The 20,479-nt window shown below is 37.4% G+C and overlaps 2 protein-coding genes across 10 annotated transcripts in view; one reads left to right on the forward strand and one right to left on the reverse strand.

Moving 5' to 3' along the window:
• Efcab7 (EF-hand calcium binding domain 7) overlaps nt 1–19,003 on the reverse strand; it is a 60,994-nt gene extending 41,991 nt beyond the window's left edge. For 4 of the 9 annotated variants that reach the window (XM_029562510.1, XM_029562509.1, XM_008831075.3 and 1 more), the window contains exons 1-6: nt 18,711–18,842; nt 16,685–16,872; nt 2,486–2,697; nt 1,784–1,870; nt 561–750; nt 18–136 (exon numbers count right to left, since the gene is read on the reverse strand). In XM_029562510.1, the coding sequence (XP_029418370.1) occupies nt 18–136; nt 561–750; nt 1,784–1,870; nt 2,486–2,697; nt 16,685–16,871 (795 nt within the window). In that variant the 5' untranslated portion in view covers nt 16,872; nt 18,711–18,842. Of the gene's footprint in view, nt 1–17; nt 137–560; nt 751–1,783; nt 1,871–2,485; nt 2,698–16,684; nt 16,873–18,710 lie in introns of all 9 variants that reach the window. The other 5 variants (XM_017797619.2, XM_029562508.1, XM_017797622.2 and 2 more) reach the window with 5 other exon arrangements.
• A 102-nt stretch (nt 19,004–19,105) lies between these two features.
• Itgb3bp (integrin subunit beta 3 binding protein) overlaps nt 19,106–20,479 on the forward strand; it is a 61,261-nt gene continuing 59,887 nt past the window's right edge. The window contains exon 1 of the mRNA XM_008831077.2: nt 19,106–19,218. Within this exon, the coding sequence (XP_008829299.1) occupies nt 19,214–19,218 (5 nt within the window). The 5' untranslated portion in view covers nt 19,106–19,213. The remainder of the gene's footprint in view (nt 19,219–20,479) is intronic.

The raw sequence follows: 20,479 nt of genomic DNA on the forward strand, positions 1-20,479 counted from the left end.
TATTTAAAATACCATACCTTTAAGTTTGGAGGAGTTAACTTTGAGGTTTGGTTACTATTAGCACCCATGGCAATTGTGAAAGAAACAGATGTTTTGAACTTTCTAGTTGTTGACAGTAAAGAATTTGTTGTGTCACCTGTAAAAAGTAATAGTTATTTGGTCATACCATGAAAAGTTTTCAATAGCACTTTATTTCTGAACAGAGTAGCATTAAATTGTATTAAACTCACTCACTCTGTCTTTCCTATTGAAATAAAGTCAGAAGTTTAATTTTATCAGGCTTTAATGGCCTATAATTTATATGTTTCTATTAGGATTCTTATTTCAGTATGTCACTTTTTAGTCTGAAATTTTAGTTTTAATAAAATATAATGGGTATAGCCAAGTTCCAGAATAAAGTTTCACTTCAGTAGAATTTTACAGCTAAAAAAGTCTAGAAATCATAACTAACAGTTGGATTCTGATTGGTTTTATCATTGATAACCTGAGATGAAAGGAAAATTTTATTTGAATTATGATACCATTGGTCAAAAAATTTTTTTAGTGTTGAAAGCAAATACCTTTATTTGAGAAGGCTTCCTGGTCATTTTTTCTTATGATTTTAGGTGACAGTTTTGGAGATGGGTCCCTCTCAGGGGAGCCTTCGATGTGGCTTCCAAATTGTTGACGCCTCAGTTTACTGTTGGCCTCCAGTTTTTCTAGTGTAATCTTGAGACATTGCTCATTGGTTTTCATATATAATTTACAAAACTAAAGGAAATAAAGAAGCCATCTAGTGGGTAAAACAGTCAATCATACATTTGGAAGAGAGGAAGGCAGATACACATGAGTCGGCAAGGAACAGACCTGGAATACATTTCTTATTGAACCTGGCTGCTCATTTTATTTTCGTGAATCAGACTGACCTGGTGAAATGCAGCTATGAATCAATGAGGAGGCCATGCTCTGAATGCAAATAAGTGTTACAAAAAAAGAGGTAAGGTATTTATTTTTTTACAAGACACGTAGATTTGCATTCGTTCTAAATAATTTTTATGATTCTTCCACTCTAGGAAAGATATATCTCTGAAGAGTCTCTATATTTGTTTGTATGTCTGTATGTGCACACATACATATTTTAACAGGCTCAATAGCTCTTATTTGAAATGGTGGAACCAAAAGTATTTTGGATGTGGTATTTTCAGATTTTGGAACATATGCAAATCATAGTGAGATACTTAGGAGCATAACTTAAGTCAAATTGAGAAATTCACTAATGTTTCATGTGCTCCTTCTTACAGATAGCATAAAGGTAGCTTTAATAGGCCTTTACATAGGATCACATATGGAATTTTTATTTGTGTTATCATATCCACCCTCAAAAAGTTCAGACCTTAGAGCATTTCAGATTTTGTGTGTTCAGATTATGGAGGCTTACCTGATATTACTTTTAATACAGTCATCAGATCATAATTATGAGATTGAAAAGATTAAGTTAAAAGTACAGTGAGTACATAGTACATACCAAGTCCTTCCCAAAGTTAAAAATACTTTTGGGGTATGGAGTTGAAGCTCCATGGTAGAGTGTTAGAATGTGTGAGTCCCTGGGTTCAATACAATAATAACAAAATCCACTTTTCTGATGTTAATTACATAGGTTTAATTATTTCACAATGTATACACATATCCAAAGCATTTTATATACATACTGTAAGTATAATTTTTTCAATTATACCTTAATAATGCTGAGGAAAAGAAATTTCCTAAATAGTGTGCAACTTTGTATCAATATGGGCTTATCTACCTTAATGTAGTCAAACTTCCCATCAGAATTTACATCATCCAAATTTATTACGGCATTTACTTCTTCTTGAGTCATTGTCTCACCTCTCTGAAAATAAAACAAAATTCATTTTAAATGAATGATTAATGCTCTGTTATTTATGGTAACAGTGGAAACACATTTTAATCTCTTCTAGAAGTTAAGTTTGAATATATGTGGTTTTGTTGTAAGTCAGAAAGAGAATTATGCCAAGCAATAATGAGACTATATTAAATAAAATTTTGCAATTTTATAAATTTTGTAAAAATATGCTGAATTTCAGTTTCTAAATTTTAACAATTTTATACTACAGTGTTAGTAATAACTGCTACCGAATTTAGAGTAATAGTATCTTCTAACATTGTATCAAAGAAAGCATTTCTAATCTCATTTATATTTTATTCTCCTTCTACTTGTTACATATGGACCTATCACTGATTTTCAGATTTCTGAGCAGTAAAGAATTGCAGGGGAGCAAAGGGTGACTGGAACATAGGCTTCTCTTTCATCTATAAAACATTTTCCATAAAGAATGGTCTCCAAGTACTTTATAAATAAGTGTATGAGATTCAGTTCATCTGTCTATAGAACAATTATTTTTTAAATGTGAATTTTGGTAGCCAAAACTAGACTATAAGTTGCTTTACAAATATGCACATTATAAAATAATTTCACGGGTCTTACCTTTGTTAGAAATTTATTAAGGTCAGAGTGTAAAATAGAGCCATCATCATTTACATCTAATTGTTTAAAATATTTTAGCAGCTCTGCTTTTGAAGTAGGATTTTCCTTCCTTAAAATTATACAAAAATCATCAAAATTCATTTTAGCAGTTTGAGGAGTCCAATACTTATGAATGGTTGTTTGGGATGGATTTCTTCCTGCATGCTGAAGAACTGCCCAATAAAAAAAGTATCATTTGTTACTGTACCATCTGGAATTGATACCTGAAGATTGTTCCTCTTTAATCACTATATATTTGTAAGTAAATCCAATATATGCCAACACATTACCCTTAGTGTTGACTATCTACTTACATTAATCATGCTTCATTCTTGGAAACAAAAATATATATGCTTACCAGCTAAAGAGCCTTGACATGTTAGTGGCAAAACTGAATAAATTTTTCCTCTTCTATAATTTTGATTCCCAACCTAAAAAGTTTAAGTAATTGATAATATCTAGTTTATCTAAGAAGTTTTCTTTTTTGAGACAAATTCTCACTCTGTATCCCAGAGCAGATGGAACTCATTCTGTAGAACAAGTTGGTCCTGAGCTTGCTGTGATTCTCCTGCCTCTGCCTCCCAAGTGGTGGGATTACAGGTGTGAGCCACAATGCCCAGTTGGTTTACCTAATAACTTTTAGAGAAGAAAAGGCTGACTTAATTTGTTTTGAGGATATAAGTAAAAACATAAATTAGTACTTTTTCTGGCTCAACAAATATTTTAATTAAATGAAGAAATCATTGGTTTGAGAATTTTAATGTCATTAAGATGTGATATTTAAAATGTTCATCATAGCTTAGTAAGAACATTAAACATATTCCAAATTCCAAATATATGCACAAAAAGTATCTGCTTCTAGAGCTGGCAAGATGGCTCAGTGGACAGAGGACTTGCTACCAAACCTGACAACCTGAGTTTTCTCCCTAGGATCCATGTTGTGCAAAGATGCAACTAACTAGAAAGTTGTCCTCTAACCTCCACATTTGTGCTGCAGCAAACACATCGCGCAGACAGGCAGACAGACAGATAGACACACATATACTTCACATACACCACATAAATAAATAAATAAACAAATAAATAAATAAAAATGTAATATTTTTAAAGTATCCATTTGTAGTTATGGCTCTGTTAGAAATTAAGGAAAGTGGACTAACTCTGGGAGAATTATCAGAGAAATAATGGTCAAATGCTTTTCATTTTAAATTAAGTCCTTATTTCTACAAAAGGATTACAATCTGAGAAAGATCCCATATACTTGAATATGTCATATAAAACAACTGCAAATACCACTGTTCAGATGAACTCAAGAAAGTAATTTGCAAATGAACTTCAGCATATAAACTTATAACTCTATCTGAAAAGAATGAATGATGTTTCCTAAGTACCATAGAAAGAATTATTAAAAATTTTAAAGTTTTATCTGTCCTCAGTTGTGCTACTGACTTCTATTATAACATAATACTGAACATTTACAACTGCCTTAGATGGGAATTTATAATACCCATGCATCATAAATCAGTACTAACAAATGATTATCTGGCCATTCTACAATTTAATACAATGAGGATTAATAAATATGAAACAATTTAGGAATATCCTCAAGGAAACGAATTAGAACAAGATAATAAACACAAATATTTGTAAGTCAGTTATATAGGTCATTTACTACTCACATGCATACACAGAGTGGTTTTTTTTTCAGAGGCACAAGCTTTTTAGTTCCAAAGTTGTTCTGTGATAGAAATATAGTCTACATCTTTAAAAAAAAATTTTTTTGTCTTTTTGAGACAGGGTCTCCTTGTAGCCCCAGTTGTCCTGGAACTGACTATGTAGACCAGGCTGGCCTGGAACTCACAAAGATCTGCCTGCCCCTGCCTCCCAAGTGCTAGGATTATAGGTGTGCGCCACCACGCTTGGCTAAAATTTTTTAAATATTATATTTTATTATTTGAGTATGTGTGTGTGTGTGTGTGTGTGTGTGTGTGTGTGTACATTCCACGATGTCAGTGTGGAAGGCAGATGACAATTCTGAAAGTTGGGTCTCCCTTTCTACCATGTGGATTCCAGAGACCAAACTCAGGCAGTCAGGCTTGGAGGCAAACACCTTTACCTGTTGAGCATTACACCTGCCCGTGTAAAGTCTACATCTTAAGTGTTATTTGTATTCGTGATTTATGGTCAATAATATTTCAGAAGTCCAAAGAAAAAGAGAGGAGGCTAGAGAGATGGCTCAGTGGTTAAGAGCACTTGGCTGTTCTTGCAGAGGACTCAGGTTTAGACTTCCCAGCATCTACATGGAGGCTAACAACTGTGTGTAACTCCAGTTCCAGGGGATCTGAAGCCCTCCTTTAACCTCTACAGGCATTTCACGATATGGGTGCACTTACATACATACATGCAATACATACATAAAATAAAAATAATACAGTTTGAAGTCAACCTTGGCCATAGTGAAAGATCCTATCTCAAAGATTTTTTTTAAAAAGATACAAAGGCCGGGCGTGGTGGTACACGCCTTTAATCCCAGCACTAGGGAGGCAGAGGCAGGCAGATCTCTGTGAGTTCAAGGCCAGCCTTGTCTACATAGTGAGTTCCAGGACAGCTGGGGCTACAGAGAGACCTTGTCTCAAAAAGACCAAAAAAAAATTTTTTTTTCTTTTTTAACTAAAGACAGCAGGAAGTGTTTGCTGAGCTGCCATTTGTGAGAGTTATATGACTATTTACCTAAAGCTGGACAGAAAATACCCTTTTTTCCCCCATGTGGATTTTTTTTTTTGTTTGTTTATTTTTTAAGACATGGTCTCCCTGTAGCCCCAGCAGGCCTGGAGCTCACTATGTAGACCAGGCTGGCCTCGAACTCACAGAGATTCCCCCTGCCTCTCCCTCACAAGTGTACTACCATGCCCTGTTCCATGTGAATTTTTGGCCTTCAAATTATAACTTCAGGTAGATTCTATTAGCATTCTTAACTCTGAGTAGGTGGGGATTGTCTGGGGATACATTCCTAAAGTACATATGCCATTTATCTGATTCTGTTGATACATAAATTATGGAATTGTCTGTTTACATACTAGGCAAATATTTACATTTTATTCCTAGAGCAGCATGGTAGTCAGGGATTTTGTCTACAACCAAAATAAACCTGTGAAAATAAAATTTAAAAAAATTATATCTCTGGGGCTGGAGAGATGGCTCACTGACTGTTCTTGCAGAAAACCCAGGTTCGATTTTCAGCACCCACATGGCAGCTAACAACTGTCTGCAACTCCAGTTCCAGGGGATCCGACAGTCTCTTCTGTCCTCTGCAGGCACTGCACAACACAGGTGTACTTATACACATGCAGGCATAACACTTATACACATAAAAATAATAAAATATTTTTTTAAAATTATATCTCCAATGCTACAAATTTCCACAAAGGTCTTATGTATGAATAGAAGATGAAATTACTATAATTAAAACTTATGTAAACTGGCTGACTCTAACCTGACTTGGCCTCCAGAGGTGAGTTTCCCAAATCATACTATGCCCATCCCCCTGCTTTGGGACCATCTGCCATCCCTCCCACTGCCCCAGGGCCAGGCTTCCCAGCTGGTTATTAGGAGCTCAGATCTTTTGACACTGCCTGAGAGTCCCTGACTCTGCTTCCTGGGAGAGCTTCCCAAGTGGAGCCTCTACCAGCACATCCATTTCCCATCTCATCTCCTTGGCACTATCTATCTGACACTTCTGAAGTGCTCCTAACTAGCTAAGGAGGCTGCACTGCCTGGAGAGGCCCTGAGTGGCAGGACTAGAGTCATCTGGTCCCTCCAATATAAAATCAAAGGACAGAACCTGAAGCTGAGACCAACTAGCTTTTCATACCCAATCAGAAAACAACCAAAGTACATCAATAATGCAAACAAAATCAGACTTCAACTCAACAAAGGCTTGAGCTTCATATCAGAATCACAAGCACCAAAAGAAATCTACATGCCAAAACCACAATAAAAAATAATATGAAAAACCAAAATAAAGTTCCCACCAAACAACCAACCCTATAGAAAAGTACAATGAGAACTCCCTAGAGAAAACCCAAGACACAGAATTTAAAAAAGAACAATAAAAAATAATGAAAGAATTCAACTAATTTAAATAACAAAGAACTCAAACAGCTAAAAGAATATAGGGATAATCTTATGACTGAATTCACAAGACAGAAATACTGAAGAAAATGCAGACTGAAATGAGAAGTGAAAAACTTAATAAGCCAATTTGAAATGACAGGAGAAAGCCTCACCAATAGAATGAATAAAATGTAAAACAGAACATCAAGATTGGGCAATAAAGTTGAAGAATTGGACCACTCATGCAAAGAATACGAAATAAAAAAAAAAATGCAGGAATTGTGAAACACAATGAAAAGACCAAATTTACACATCATAGGCATAGAGGAAGGAGAAGAATATCAAGTAAATAGTATTTGTTCTAGTTTGTTCTTCATTGCTGTGACAAAATACTCTGACCAATACCAACTTGGGGAGGAAAGGGTTTATTTGTCTTACATCTCCCAGGTTGCAGTTCATCAGGGAGCCCAAGGTAGGAACTCAGGGCAGGAACCTGGAAGCAGGAGCTGGAGCACAGGCCATGGAGGAATGCTGCTTACTGGCTTGTTCCTCTGGCCCCTGCTCAGCCTGCTTTATTATGCAACACCAGGCCCACCTGCCCAGGGGTGGCACCACCCACAGTGGGCTGGGCCCTCCCACATCACTCATCAAGAAGATGCCCCTCAGACATGGCCACAGGCCAGTCCAATAGAGGGAATTCCCCAACTGAGGCTCCCTCAACCCAGGTGTGTCAAGTTGACGCTAAAGCTATCCAGCACAGTATTGAACAGATCTTCAACAGGATTGTAGAAGAAAATTTCCTAAAATTAAGGAAAGACATATACATACAAGTACAACAAGCACATAAAACACCCAGTAGACAGGACCAGAAAAGAAAGTCCATGCAGTATATCATAGTTAAATCACTAAATGTACAGAACAAAGAGAGAATACCAAAAGCTGCAAGAGGGAAAAACAAGTCACATAAAAAGGAAAAACCCATCAGTCAGAATTACAGCTGACTTTTCAATGCAAACAATGACATCCAGAAGAGTCTGGACCAAAGTATTCCCTCTTCTAAATGACCATAGATGCCAACCCAGAATATTTTACCTGGAAAAACTGTCTATTACATTTGAAGGGGAAATAAAAATCTTCCATAACATGAACAGGCTGAAAAAAATCATATTCACCAAACCAGCCTATCAGAAAATACTTGAAGCAATACGAAGAACTAAAGAAAGGAACAACTATACCCAAGAGGCAACAGAAAAAAAACTGAATGTAGGTATAATTGTGGAAACACAAAAATAGACCAAGAATGTAACAGAAATTAAAATGATGGTGACCAATATACATCTTTCAATAATAAATTTAAAGACCAATAGCCTGAACTCCCCAGTCAAAAGACACAGGCTGGTTCACTGGATTAAGAAACAAAATCCAGGGGCTGGAAAGATGGCTCAACAGTTAAGGGCACTGGCTGCTCTTGCAGAGGAGCTGGGTTCAATTCTGAACACCCACATGGTGGCTAACAACCATCCATAACTCCAGTTCCAGGGAATCCAACACCTTCTGACCTCCTCAGGCATTGCACAACACAGGTACACTTACTTCCATGCAGGCAATACATACATACACATAAAATAAAAATAATTTTTAAAAATAATAAAAAATTAAAATAAATAAAATATTAAAAAGAAACAAAATCCATCCTTTGTTGTCTGCCGGAAACCCATCTCACCTTCAAGGACAGGCATTACCTTAAGGTGAAAGGATGGAAAAAAAATATTCCAAGCATATAGCACTAGGAAACAAGCAGAGGTTGCAGTTCTAATATCTGATAAAATAGACTTCAGACTTAAACTAATCAGAACATATAAAGAGGGTAACTTCATTTTGATCAAAGAAACAACTGACTGAGAAGATATTACAATCATGAATAAATATGCACCAATTGGGTACAACCCAATTTCACAAAAACAGTACTACAAGACATAAAACACAGATTACCCTCAACTCAGTAATAGTAAGGGACTTCAATACCCCACTACCTCCAAGAGACAGGTCCACTGGACAAAAAATAAACACAGAGATATCTGAATTAAGTGATAACATATATCAAATGAACCTAACAGACATCTACCCAAGCACCAAAGAATACACTTTCTGTTCATCACCCCATAGAACTTTCTCAAAAATTGACCACATACTGGGGCACCAAAAATTGAAATAAACTCATGCATTTTATCAGACCACAATGCAATAAAGCTTAAAATCAACAGCAAAAGGAGCTCTAGTAACTACAAGAACTCATGGAGATTAAACAACATAGGGGCTGGAGAGATGCTCAGTGGTTAAGAGCATTGGTTGCTCTTGCAGAGGACCCAGGTTTGGTTCCCAGCACTCACATGGCAGCTAAAGATCAACAATAACTCCAGTTCCAGGGGATCCGATGCCCTCTTCTGACCACCATAGGCATTGCACAATACAGGTGTACTTAGAGACATGCAGGCAATACACTCATATTCATGAAAAAAAAAAATTAAAAAGGAGCTGGAGAGATGGTTAACCCCACCAGCTGTTCTTGCAGAGGACCTGGATTTGATTCCCAGCACCCATATGGCGGCTAACAACTAACCTTAATTCCAGTTTCAGAGGATCCTTTGCTGGCATTGCACAACATGGGTACACCTACCTACATGCAGACAATACACTCATATACACAAAATAAAAATAATAAATAAAATATTAAAAAACAGCAATTAGCTGGGCATGGTGGCACACACCTTTAATCCCAGCACTCAGGAGGCAGAGGCAGGCGGATCTCTGTGAGTTCAAGGCCAGCCTGGTCTACATAGTGAGTTCCAGGACAGCTGGGGCTACAGGGAGACCCTGTCTCAAAAAAAACAAAAAAAAAAAAAAAAAACCAATAATTTAAAAAATTTTAAAGAAATTATAAGAAAGAAATGAAAGTAGTCCTGGAACTAAATGAAAAGGATAATATAACACAACAAAACCTCTAGGAAATTTTAAAGCAGTCCTAAAAGGGAAGTTTATAGCTCTAAATTCCAACATTAAAAAATCAGAATGAGCACAAATAAATGACTTAACATTGCAACTGAAGACTGTGGAAAGACAAGCAAAACTCAAAACCAGCAGATGAGAAGAAATAACAAAAATCAGATCAGAAATTAATGATATAAAAACAAAGAAATCAATGCATACAAATACAATAAAAGAATCAATGAATCTAAGAGCTAGTTCTTTGAAAAGATAAACCAGATAGACACACCGTTAGCCCAGTTAACCAAAAGAAAAAGAGATCAAATCCAAATCAACAAAGTCAGAGATGAAAGGGGAAACATCACAACAGACATCAAAAAGGTCCAGAACATTATAAGGGAATACTTTAAAAATCTATGCTCTATTAAATTGGAAAACCTAAAAGAAATTGATGAATATCTAAATTCATGGGAACTACCAAAGCTAAACCATGAAGAGATCAACAGCTTAAACAGACCCATAACAAATAAGGAAATTGATAAAGTAATATAAAACCTGATTTTAAAAAGCCCAACTCCAGAGGGATTCACAGCAGAATTCTACCCAGGCATTTAAAGATCTAAAACCAATATTACTGAAATTATTAAAAAAGATAGAATCAGAGGGCGAGCCCCCAAACTCCTTCTATGAAGCCAACATCACTCTGATACCAAAACCAGGTAAAGAAATAACCAAAATAGAAACCTATAGAGCCATATGTTAATGAACATACATACAAAAGTTAACAACAAAATACTTGCAAACTACATACACATCAAAATGTCATTCACCATAATCAAGTTGGCTTTATTCCAGAGATGCAGAGATAGTTCAATATATGTAAGCCAGTAAGTGTTAATAAAACATATAAATGGACTTAGAGGCAAAAATCACGTGGTCATCTCAATAGATGCAGAAAAGGCCTTTGACAAAATCCAACATGCATTTATGTTAAAAGTCCTAGAGGGAACTGGACTGGAGGGGGTATACCTCAACATAATTAAAGCTACATACAACAAACCCATGGCCAACATCATTCTAAATGGAGAAAAACTAGAAGCATTCCCATTAAAATCAGAAACCAGACAAAGCTGTCCACTATCTCCACTCCTTTTTAATATGGTGCTTGAAACTCTTGCTAGAGAATTAAGACAAGAGAAGGAAATAAAGAGATACTAACTGGAAAAGAAGAGGTCAAATTATTCCTATTTGCAGATGATATATTATACATAAGAGATTCCAAAAATTCCATCGAAAAGTTCTAGAAATGAAACAACCAAGGAAGTGAAGAAAAAAACCCAAAAAGTGGGAAAAAAAATCTTCACTAGCAACATATGACAGAGGTTTAATATCCAGAAAGAATCAAGAAAACAAATGACCCAATTAAAAGATGGGCTATGAATCTGAACAGAGTTCTCAAAGGAAGAAATAAAGATGGCTAAGAAATACCTTAAAACAGTGTTTAACGTCCTTAATAATTAGGGAAATGCAAATTAAAACCACCTTAAAATTTCACCTTATCCCAGTCAGACTGGCTAAGATCAAGAGAACAAATGATACCACATGTTGGCAAGGATATGGTGAAAAGGGAAGACACATTCACTGCTGGTAGGATTGCAAACTTTTGCAACCCCTATGGAAAGCAGTACAGAGAACTCTTAAAAAACTAAAAATGAACCTACCATATGATCCAGTTATACCACTCCTTATCATTTACCCAAACGACTCATTCTATTGCAGAGATACTTTTATATTCATGTTTGTTGCTGCTCTTTTCACAATAGCTAAAAGATGGAAGCTACATAAGTGTCCCTCAGCTGATGAGTAGATAATGAAAATGTGGTACATTTACACAATGGAGTTTTACTCGGAAGTAAAGAAAGACAAAATAATGAAATTTACAGGTAAATGAATGGAACCGGAAACTTTCATACTAAGTGAAGTAACACAGACTTAAAAAAAAATGACCTAGGTTCTCCCTCATTAGTGGATCTTAGCACAAAATCCTTGTATGTGAATGTATATCCTGATGTAACTGCAGGAGCCAGGAAAATCAAAAGGAACCAGGGAGTTAAAGGAAAAGAAAGAGCTTGAGAGAGAGAAACAGTAGGAGATAGGTGTTATCAGGGGTGAAATGGGGGTATTTAAATGGGAGAGGAAGAAGGAGGGTTACACAAGAAATCATGGGGGTAAAGTGGAAGAAGCACGGTGGGGGGAATCCATAGGAGACAGGTATTATAAAGTGTGAAATGAGGAAAATGGGGAGGGAAGAGGGAGGGTTAGACAGGGAGAGAAGGGAGAGATAAATGCTCAGCTGGTGTGAAAAAACAGGGAAATGTATTAAAAATTAATGTTGAAAGTCTACTGAAAAATTACACATACAATATCTTTACATGTGTCCATGTGTATAGCTGAAGGCTATATAACAAGAAACAGTGCCAGACAGGAGAAACCTCACCTTGAGTTGTTGACGAGGGTAGTCCAAGAGACTCACAAAATTACGCATGCTATTGTCAGTTCTTGATTGCCTCCCAGAACTTGGAGGTAGGACTCTATTGCTGAAAATAGGACATACTTCAGACACAGGACTTGGAGCAATGGGGCTAGAACTGACCTGGAAGCCACTTCTCTGAAGTCTAGCTCTCATAGTTTTGGAGGACACTATGCAAACTGCTAAGATCAATCAATGGTCCAATCCCAGCTTTAAGGCCCCATAACCACAATGACTGGCACAGCCAACTACATTGGGGCAGTAGTGGCATTTTTAACTTGGGAGTAATCAACAGCTACCTAATTCGATTTAAAGCCTGCTCAATGGGAGGGAACGCATGTGTAGTTCTGTAAACATAGCCAAATACTCTGGCTGGAGAAGGCATAGATCTTAGAGAAAACCCTAAGGCTGTCACATCCCCAGACAAATGTAATTTCCTACTATACGCTAAATATGAATCCTTATATTTGCAGACAAGTATGCCAGTCACCACTTATAAAAAAAAAAAAAAAAGCTTCTTTTGCAACATATAGAAACTATAACAATGTTCTACAACTGGTCACACACAGAGATAAGTGTGAAATGCCCAACCCTAAATGGCACATCTACAATGGAACTTGTACACCTAAGGTTCACAGAAAATAGTGGAACAAGGGGTAGAATGAATACTAATGCATCTTTCAACTCTCATCAATGAATGTCCCCCATGAAACAGGGAACAAGCACAAAAGGCCACAATGGCCAAAGCATAGTGTACAAGTCTGGAGAGTGTGGACCCTTGGACAGGACTACTATATTAATCTCCATCCAACCAAGGCTCAGGGACCACTGCAGAAGAGAGGGCAGAAAGACTGTAGGAACCAGGGGGAGGATGTGCTTGACCCTATGGAAATAGAGTCTTACAGGCTCCTGAGGCCTTGCTCATATGAACTTACAGCAATGCTAACAAACAACATGCGCAAGACCTATGCAAACTCAAGCAGACAAAAACCCAGCATAGAACTGGTGAAATGGGTAGCAGAACTCAATCTTAGACTAACAACTATTGGCAGATGATTACAGATGGGTGAGGGAGAGCTGGTCTTCTTTAAAGGAGTGATAAGCTGACTAGATACCAGTGGATGAACTTGCATTGAGGGATGTCTGGGTACACTAACTTGACTCAATAAGCCTCAATATAAATGACAGAATGCATGAAATATGATGGGGGGGCTATGAAGAGGATGGGGGTGGTTAAGATGATTAAGATGTTTTATATGAAATATACAGAATTTCAATTTAAAAAGACATCAACAAAAACTTATGTAAACTGGGTTTTTAGTGGGACAACAAGGTGGCTCATCAGTTAAGAGTATTTACAGTCCAACCTGACAACCTGGGTATAATCCCCAAGTTCCCACATGGCAGGAGAACAGACTTCCAAAAGTTGTCTTCTGACCTCCATATATGTGCTGTAGCACACGAGTCCCCCAACACACACACACACACACACACACACACACACACACACACACAACCCACACACACACACACACACACACACACACACACACACACACACACAAGCATGTGCCTCCACAGAGAACCACCATACCCACTACCTAAGAATCTGCTGATGCTACTTTTTTTTTTTCTCCCAGTACTGAGGACTGAATTCAGGATCTGAGCAAGTGCTCGACTGCTGAGCTATACTTCCAGTTCCTTATTTTAAAATTTAATATTAAGGGGCTGGAGAGATGGCTCAGCAGTTAAGAGCATTGGCTGCTCTTGCAGATCCACAGAGAACCACCATACCCACTACCTAAGAATCTGCTGATGCTACTTTTTTTTTTTCTCCCAGTACTGAGGACTGAATTCAGGATCTGAGCAAGTGCTCGACTGCTGAGCTATACTTCCAGTTCCTTATTTTAAAATTTAATATTAAGGGGCTGGAGAGATGGCTCAGCAGTTAAGAGCATTGGCTGCTCTTGCAGAGTACCTAGGTTCAGTTCCCAAGACCCACATGGTGGCTAACAACCATCCATAATGCCTGTTTCAGGGTTTCCGATGCCCCATTCTGACTTCTGTGGGAACTGCATGGCCAGGATGCACTTACGTACATACATGCAGGCAATACATGCATACACAAATTTTTTTAAATTTACTATTAACTTAAAAAGAATAACTTTCTCAGAAATTTTGCCAAAATAAGTACTCAGCAAGTAGGCATCTCTGTATCTGACAAATTGATACAATTTACTTGCTATTAACTAACATTAATTTTATGGTTTAGAATTTGTTTATTAAGTGTGATGATAGTGAAATTTTTACATAACTGTAAATGTTTAAAGGTTGACACCTATGTATTCATCTTTTGCCAAGACTGACTTCAAGCTTTGCCATATATTTATACCTGTAGTGCTGTTGCTCTGACTCTGGATGAAAATGTAAGACCACATGCTATATGCCTAGGGGTAGAAGCACTATATGAAAAAGAGTAGTAAGAAAGAGACATCACAAACTACCTAAACTTCAACAGTGCTACAAAAATATTCCACAATAAAGTTAAAAATACTTGTAACACTGAAGAAGCAAAAATTTCATTTTTATTGTCCCAGAAAATTTCAGAAGACTGATAGCACCTTGTTATACATATTCACTGATTTAAAAACTAAGTACCATACCAGTGGTAGATGTGTTAAACTTTCAAACTTAGATTTATTATCTCATTCTATTTTCAAAGGTAAAAGGAAACAAGCTCTGGTATTTTAGTGGTAGCAACAAACTGGAATTTCAGTTCACTGGTTTTTTGCCTATATCATCTATAACAATCAAACATAAATATTTAAAATTCAAGATGAAATGCTTTACTAATTTTAAAATTATGTAAGTCAAGGTAAAAATTAATTTTATTGTGTGCATTTGTTCTTAAATTCTTTTATAAATGCCTTTTATTTAGGCAACAAAAACATTTTAATCTTTTCAATTTTCATCTTCCCCAACACGCATTTCCTGAAAAAAAGATCATGCTGCATTCAAAGTTTTGGTTTAAGGAAACTACTTGTAAAGACAACAAAATAGCTTCTGATGAACCTGACACCAGCAGTCAGCATTACCTAGTATTGTTGTTTACCATTTTCCAGTGACTAAAGACTTTCAGACTCAAGACCTCCAAGCTGGGGCTGGAGAGATGGCTCAGAGGTTAAGGTCACTGGCTGCTCTTGGAGAGGACTCAGGTTCAGTTCCCAGCACCTACATTGTGGCTAGCAACCATCTGTAATTCCAATTCCAGGAAATCCAAAACCCTCTTCTGGCCCCTGTGGGCACTGCACATCATGGGTGCAAAATACTCATACACATAAAAATTTTAAAATAGAAAAAAAAAAAAAAAAAAAAAAAAAAACCTTCAAAAATACCCTGATGTGCTGGATAGCTTTAGTTAGCAACTTGACACACCTGGGTAGAGGAAGCCTCAACTGGGGAATTGCCTCCATTGCACTGGCCTGTAGCCATTTCGGGGGAGGGGGGGCATCTTCTTGATTACTGAGTGATGTGGGAAAATCCAGCCCACTGTGGGTGGTGCTAACCCTGGACATGTGGGCCTATGTTGAGCAGGGGCCAGGGGAGCAAGCCAGTAAGCAGCATTCCTCCATGGCTTTGTGCTTCAGCTCCTGCCTCCAGGTTCCTGAGGGAGATGTAAGAAAAAATAAAATATTTCCTCCCCAAGTTGGCATTGGGCAGAGTGTTTTGTCACAGCAATGGAGAAATAAATTAGAACACCTGGTAAGGATCAAACTCAGTGATCTAGGGGACATTTGCAACTTAAAGGAATTCTAAAATATAATAATGGATAGAAGTAATAAAAAAACCAAAAATAAAAAATTCGAACTCTTAATTCTCCTTTAAAATTTCATTTACCTCTAGATATGCTCTTTTACAGGCATTTGACCCCACTTTTGCATATGCTTTATATTGTCCTTAATATAGGTCAAAATTCAGACTACTGATCTGGATGACAAAGTGTTCTAATTTTACTATAATAAATCCTAAGGCACCAAAATAACTTAAAAAAAATGTTGAGCAAGTGTAACCGATGGAATCTTTGAATATGCAAGGCCAGACTGTGTAAATACTGCAAATTTTATCTGAAGTTCCTAGAATATGAAACTGTAAACAGCTATTGCTTCTTACAGTTCTGCTGCCTGTTTCACTATGAAATTGGGACAATTTGACAAGGTCATCATAATTCCAGTTTTATAAACCTTTTAACTTTCAACAAATAAGGCACAATACTTAACTTTAAAATTTTTACCTAGGTTGGGCTGGAGAGACGGCTCAGTGGTTAAGAGCACTGGCTGCTCACTCAGAGGACCCAGATTCAATTCCCAGCACCCACATGGTGGCTAACAACCATCTATAACTCCAGTTCCAGGGGAATCTGACACCCTCTTCTGACCTCTGCAGACATTGCACAACATGGGTGCACATACCTACATGCAGGCAATGCACCCTTACACATAAAATAAAAATAATTAAATTAAAAAAATTTTTACCTAGGTAGAGTTGGTCTTTAGAAATAATGTTTTCTAAGCTGCTTTTGAAGACAGTTAAGTAGGTGGCTCTACAATTCATATAAAATCTCTCCTCTTCAGTTAGTGGAAATTTCTTTGTTTGAGGACTCTCTGAAAGTGTTGATTTCTGACTTGTAAAAACTGCATCACTCCCTGCATTGCTGGCCATTCTATTAGAAAATAATTTAAAATTTTGCTTTAGTCAATGTTAATCACCTAAAATACAAATGTTATCTATCACAAGGCAGAGAATTAGGGTATTAAGGTTTTTATGTACAGAATAAAATTATAAATGTTACAGTATCTATAAGAACTTATTAGTACATGTTAAATAGAGTAAGTCCCAGTAATTGATTTTTAATTATATACACTTGAATATACACATACATATGTATATAATTTCTGAAATATGTAACATCCCTGTGATGATTGGTTTTAATACCATCTTGTCACAAATTAGAGTCACCAAAGTAGGGTACTTTTGGTAAGTGTTTTATCACAGCAACAGAAAGCAAACCAGGGCAATCTCAAAGAACAAAAACACAGCATCATACAAAAGAATCAGATCAAAGAAAAAGTATACATCATCTCAAAATAAAGAGGTCAGATGAGACTTCTGAGGGTTATTGTTAAAGAAATTGTGGATACTGTGAAACTTCATAGTAAAGAAAATTTTTATATAAATCAACTGCAGTGGCACCCAGACTCCACAGCAGGATCAACCAAATCATTTCATTAGTTTTATAATGTACCACATGTCAAATAACTGAATATTTGAAGTCTCATTTATAAACTACCATGGGGCTTTATTGGTTTCCTTTATTAGTACTGATATTTGGAGTTTATTTAATGCCTCTGCTCATCAGATCTTAAACTGCCCTACATTTTGTTTTATCTCTACTATAGTGGTCAGGCACTTTCTGTCCATTTTACAGATGAAGAAATTGAGGAACAGAGATGTCAACCGGCTAGTTGGAAGTGGTAAAATTTCAGTAAGTTTCTTCTGTTAATGCGAAGAAGGCTTATTGAACAATGGCTACTATGGTGCTAAATTGTGCTGGTGGTCTAATGGCTTCCAAGATTACTTTATCCTGCGTTGACTTCTAAATATACATTCCAATCTAATAAATTGAATAGTTGAAGTTCAACAGTAAGATGAAACAGGTAGGGTCCCCTTCAGGACTCATTGGATTCTAATTCAGGAGGCCTAAATCACTGGCACCTTTTTGAATTATGTAAGTCTTTTACACTTGGGAAAGAAAGATAATAATTGCTTATCATGGATGAAGTACCCTATCTATAATACACAGACTGCCTGCCTGACACTTTCATATTACACCAGATTCAGAAGGACCCCATAGGGATGTAGAGTCACAGTCTGGTTACTGCAAATTGGTATCACTATAATTAAACACATTTTTTTTAAACACATATGCGAGCACATCGTCTCACAAATGTGAAAGAAAACTGTTCCAATAAGAAGAACGTTTTCACTTTACAGCAAGCAATTTTAAAACGCATTTTTAAGGATCTTCTTCAAATGCTCTTTCCAAGTAGGGTTACTCTCACATGTAAATCCCTTGGCACAAATGTTCCAGAATTCTATTCTTTCCCTTTCTGCGAACAGTCTAAAATGAAGCTTAAATAAATACATAGTTGTACCCCCTCGGGCTTGGAAACCTTTACTAAACCTCCAGGCCAAGAGAGTACAAAGTAGCAAACGGCTCCATAAATAACCAGGCACACAAGAAGCAGGAAAAATAAACTGTTAACAAGTGCCTAAGGCTTCTAAACAGCCTAGTGAACAGAGTCACCGGCACGTCCCTACGCTGTGCAATAAACCCGCAGCTAATCTCCGGCTGCCTCCCTCTGTTTTTGTATTCCTTGGGGCATAAAGCTGCGCATTCATAGGTGTATTCAGAGGCATGCAGATGCTGTTAGCAGGATGGAGAAGTAAAACCAGCGAGTGGGAGAGAAGAGGCCACACGGAGGGAGCGGAGAGAGCGACCTGCTTGCCACCTAATCTCAGCTCACAAACCAGGACGAGCAGCCAATTTTCTTCGGCAATTCTGCGATCCTCTCAGAGCAGCAGAAAGGACCTCGGCCTTCTTTCAATCACAGTAGCAACTGCTCCTCACCGGAAATAAGATGCAGGGCACATGCTCAAACAGTCCGGCTAGAAATGCATGGAGCAGTGACCCAGAGAGAACAGTCACAGCACTGTCGCTCGCCTGTTCCAGGGTTCCTAGGTCTAGACTAGTGAGAGAAGGTCTGGGGGCTGCACCCGACAGCGACTGGCTGGAGCCTTGGGCCCTGGACTCCCTGCACATCCTTTTCCTCGCACACGCCCGGGCTCTTTATCGTGCGGAGGGTGTTTCCGGCGGGTGGCTTTAGGTGTGACACTGTATCCGGTGCCTGTTGCGCGCGCTTTTTAGGCTTCATTCAACCTTTGCTTTGGCGACTTCTCAGTTGGTTTTATCCAGTGGCGGCAGTGCTTCCTTAGGTCTCGAAATGCCGTAGGTATCGCCTTCCCGGATGTTGCTGTTTTAAGGGCTCTCTCCGAGAAAGAGAAGTAGATGTTATGTGGCCGAATGGCCTCTTTGCTTCTGTAAACTTGCCTCTTGACGGTTCGAGATGCTTGGTACAGTCTACTCACCTCTATCGTGAGTTCAGCCTGTTGTCCTCGAACTCTTGTATCTCAAAACCTTCCCATGTTTTATAGGCTGTGGGCTGTTTGGGTAAGTTTTAGCGTGAAATAATTTAGATAAGGTTATCATACCGAGAATAGAACAGAATAGATTAAAACAGTCCCGGATAATTTGTAGAGCCGATTGATGCCGATTATAGAATAATAGTTGTGAGTTCCTTTAAGCTCGGGAAAGATTACGTGGACCAAATGAATCTCAGTACCTGAATTTTTCTTAAGACTCACTATATGGCAAGTCACTTATCAACTCAGTAATAAGTGAGTTAATTTGTCTTAGTTATACAATAAGTTTGAATAGGATGATCTTTAAATTACCACCTAAGCCCAATAATCTAATTATTGAAAATTATCATAGTGGGGTTAGTCATTGTGCTAGGTAATACTCTTGTTCTTCCTACTCTTCGTCCATGCTATATTAAGAGAAGTAAAGCACCGTTGACCATCCTATAGAAACTCTTTTTAAAAGGTCACTGAAGAACTTTGTAGGAGAAGGAAGACCTGCTAGGGTAGCATTTTTCCTTTGTTATTTTTCAGGGTTGAGTAAAATGCAAAGCAAAACAACTGGGAAAATATTTGTGCTAAAGGCGAAATGACATGAATTTGAGAACATGTATAGAAATAAAAACAACCTGTATTTATGGAATCTTTATCATTTGAATAGGGTTGTCTCCCTTTTAAAATATTATTTGTTTTTATTTTATGTGTAGAAGTGTTTTGCCTGTATGTATGTAAGTGCATCATTATGTGCAATGCCTGAAGAGGCTAGAAGAGGTATTGGATTTCCTGGAACTAGAGTTATAGGCAGTTGTTAGCTGTCAATGGGTGCGGGAAGCTGAAGCCTGGTGCTCAGCAAGAGCAGTCTGTGCTGTTTCTCCAGCCCAGATTGTCTCCCTCTTGGTGCATTAGAAAAAATTGTAGTATCACATATACAAAGATAATGTAACCAAAAAATAACTAAGCAAAAAGTGAAAACAAACTTGGTGTGCATTTGCTTAACAAGTGTTGCTATTTCCTGAACCATGTTCTGGATCTGTTTATAGAAGCAGAAAGCCAAGAAAAAAAAAAAAAAA

Source organism: Nannospalax galili, unplaced genomic scaffold (assembly GCF_000622305.1).
Source record: "Nannospalax galili isolate Female #2095 unplaced genomic scaffold, S.galili_v1.0 scaffold553, whole genome shotgun sequence".
In the NCBI taxonomy this organism is placed as follows: domain Eukaryota; kingdom Metazoa; phylum Chordata; class Mammalia; order Rodentia; family Spalacidae; genus Nannospalax; species Nannospalax galili.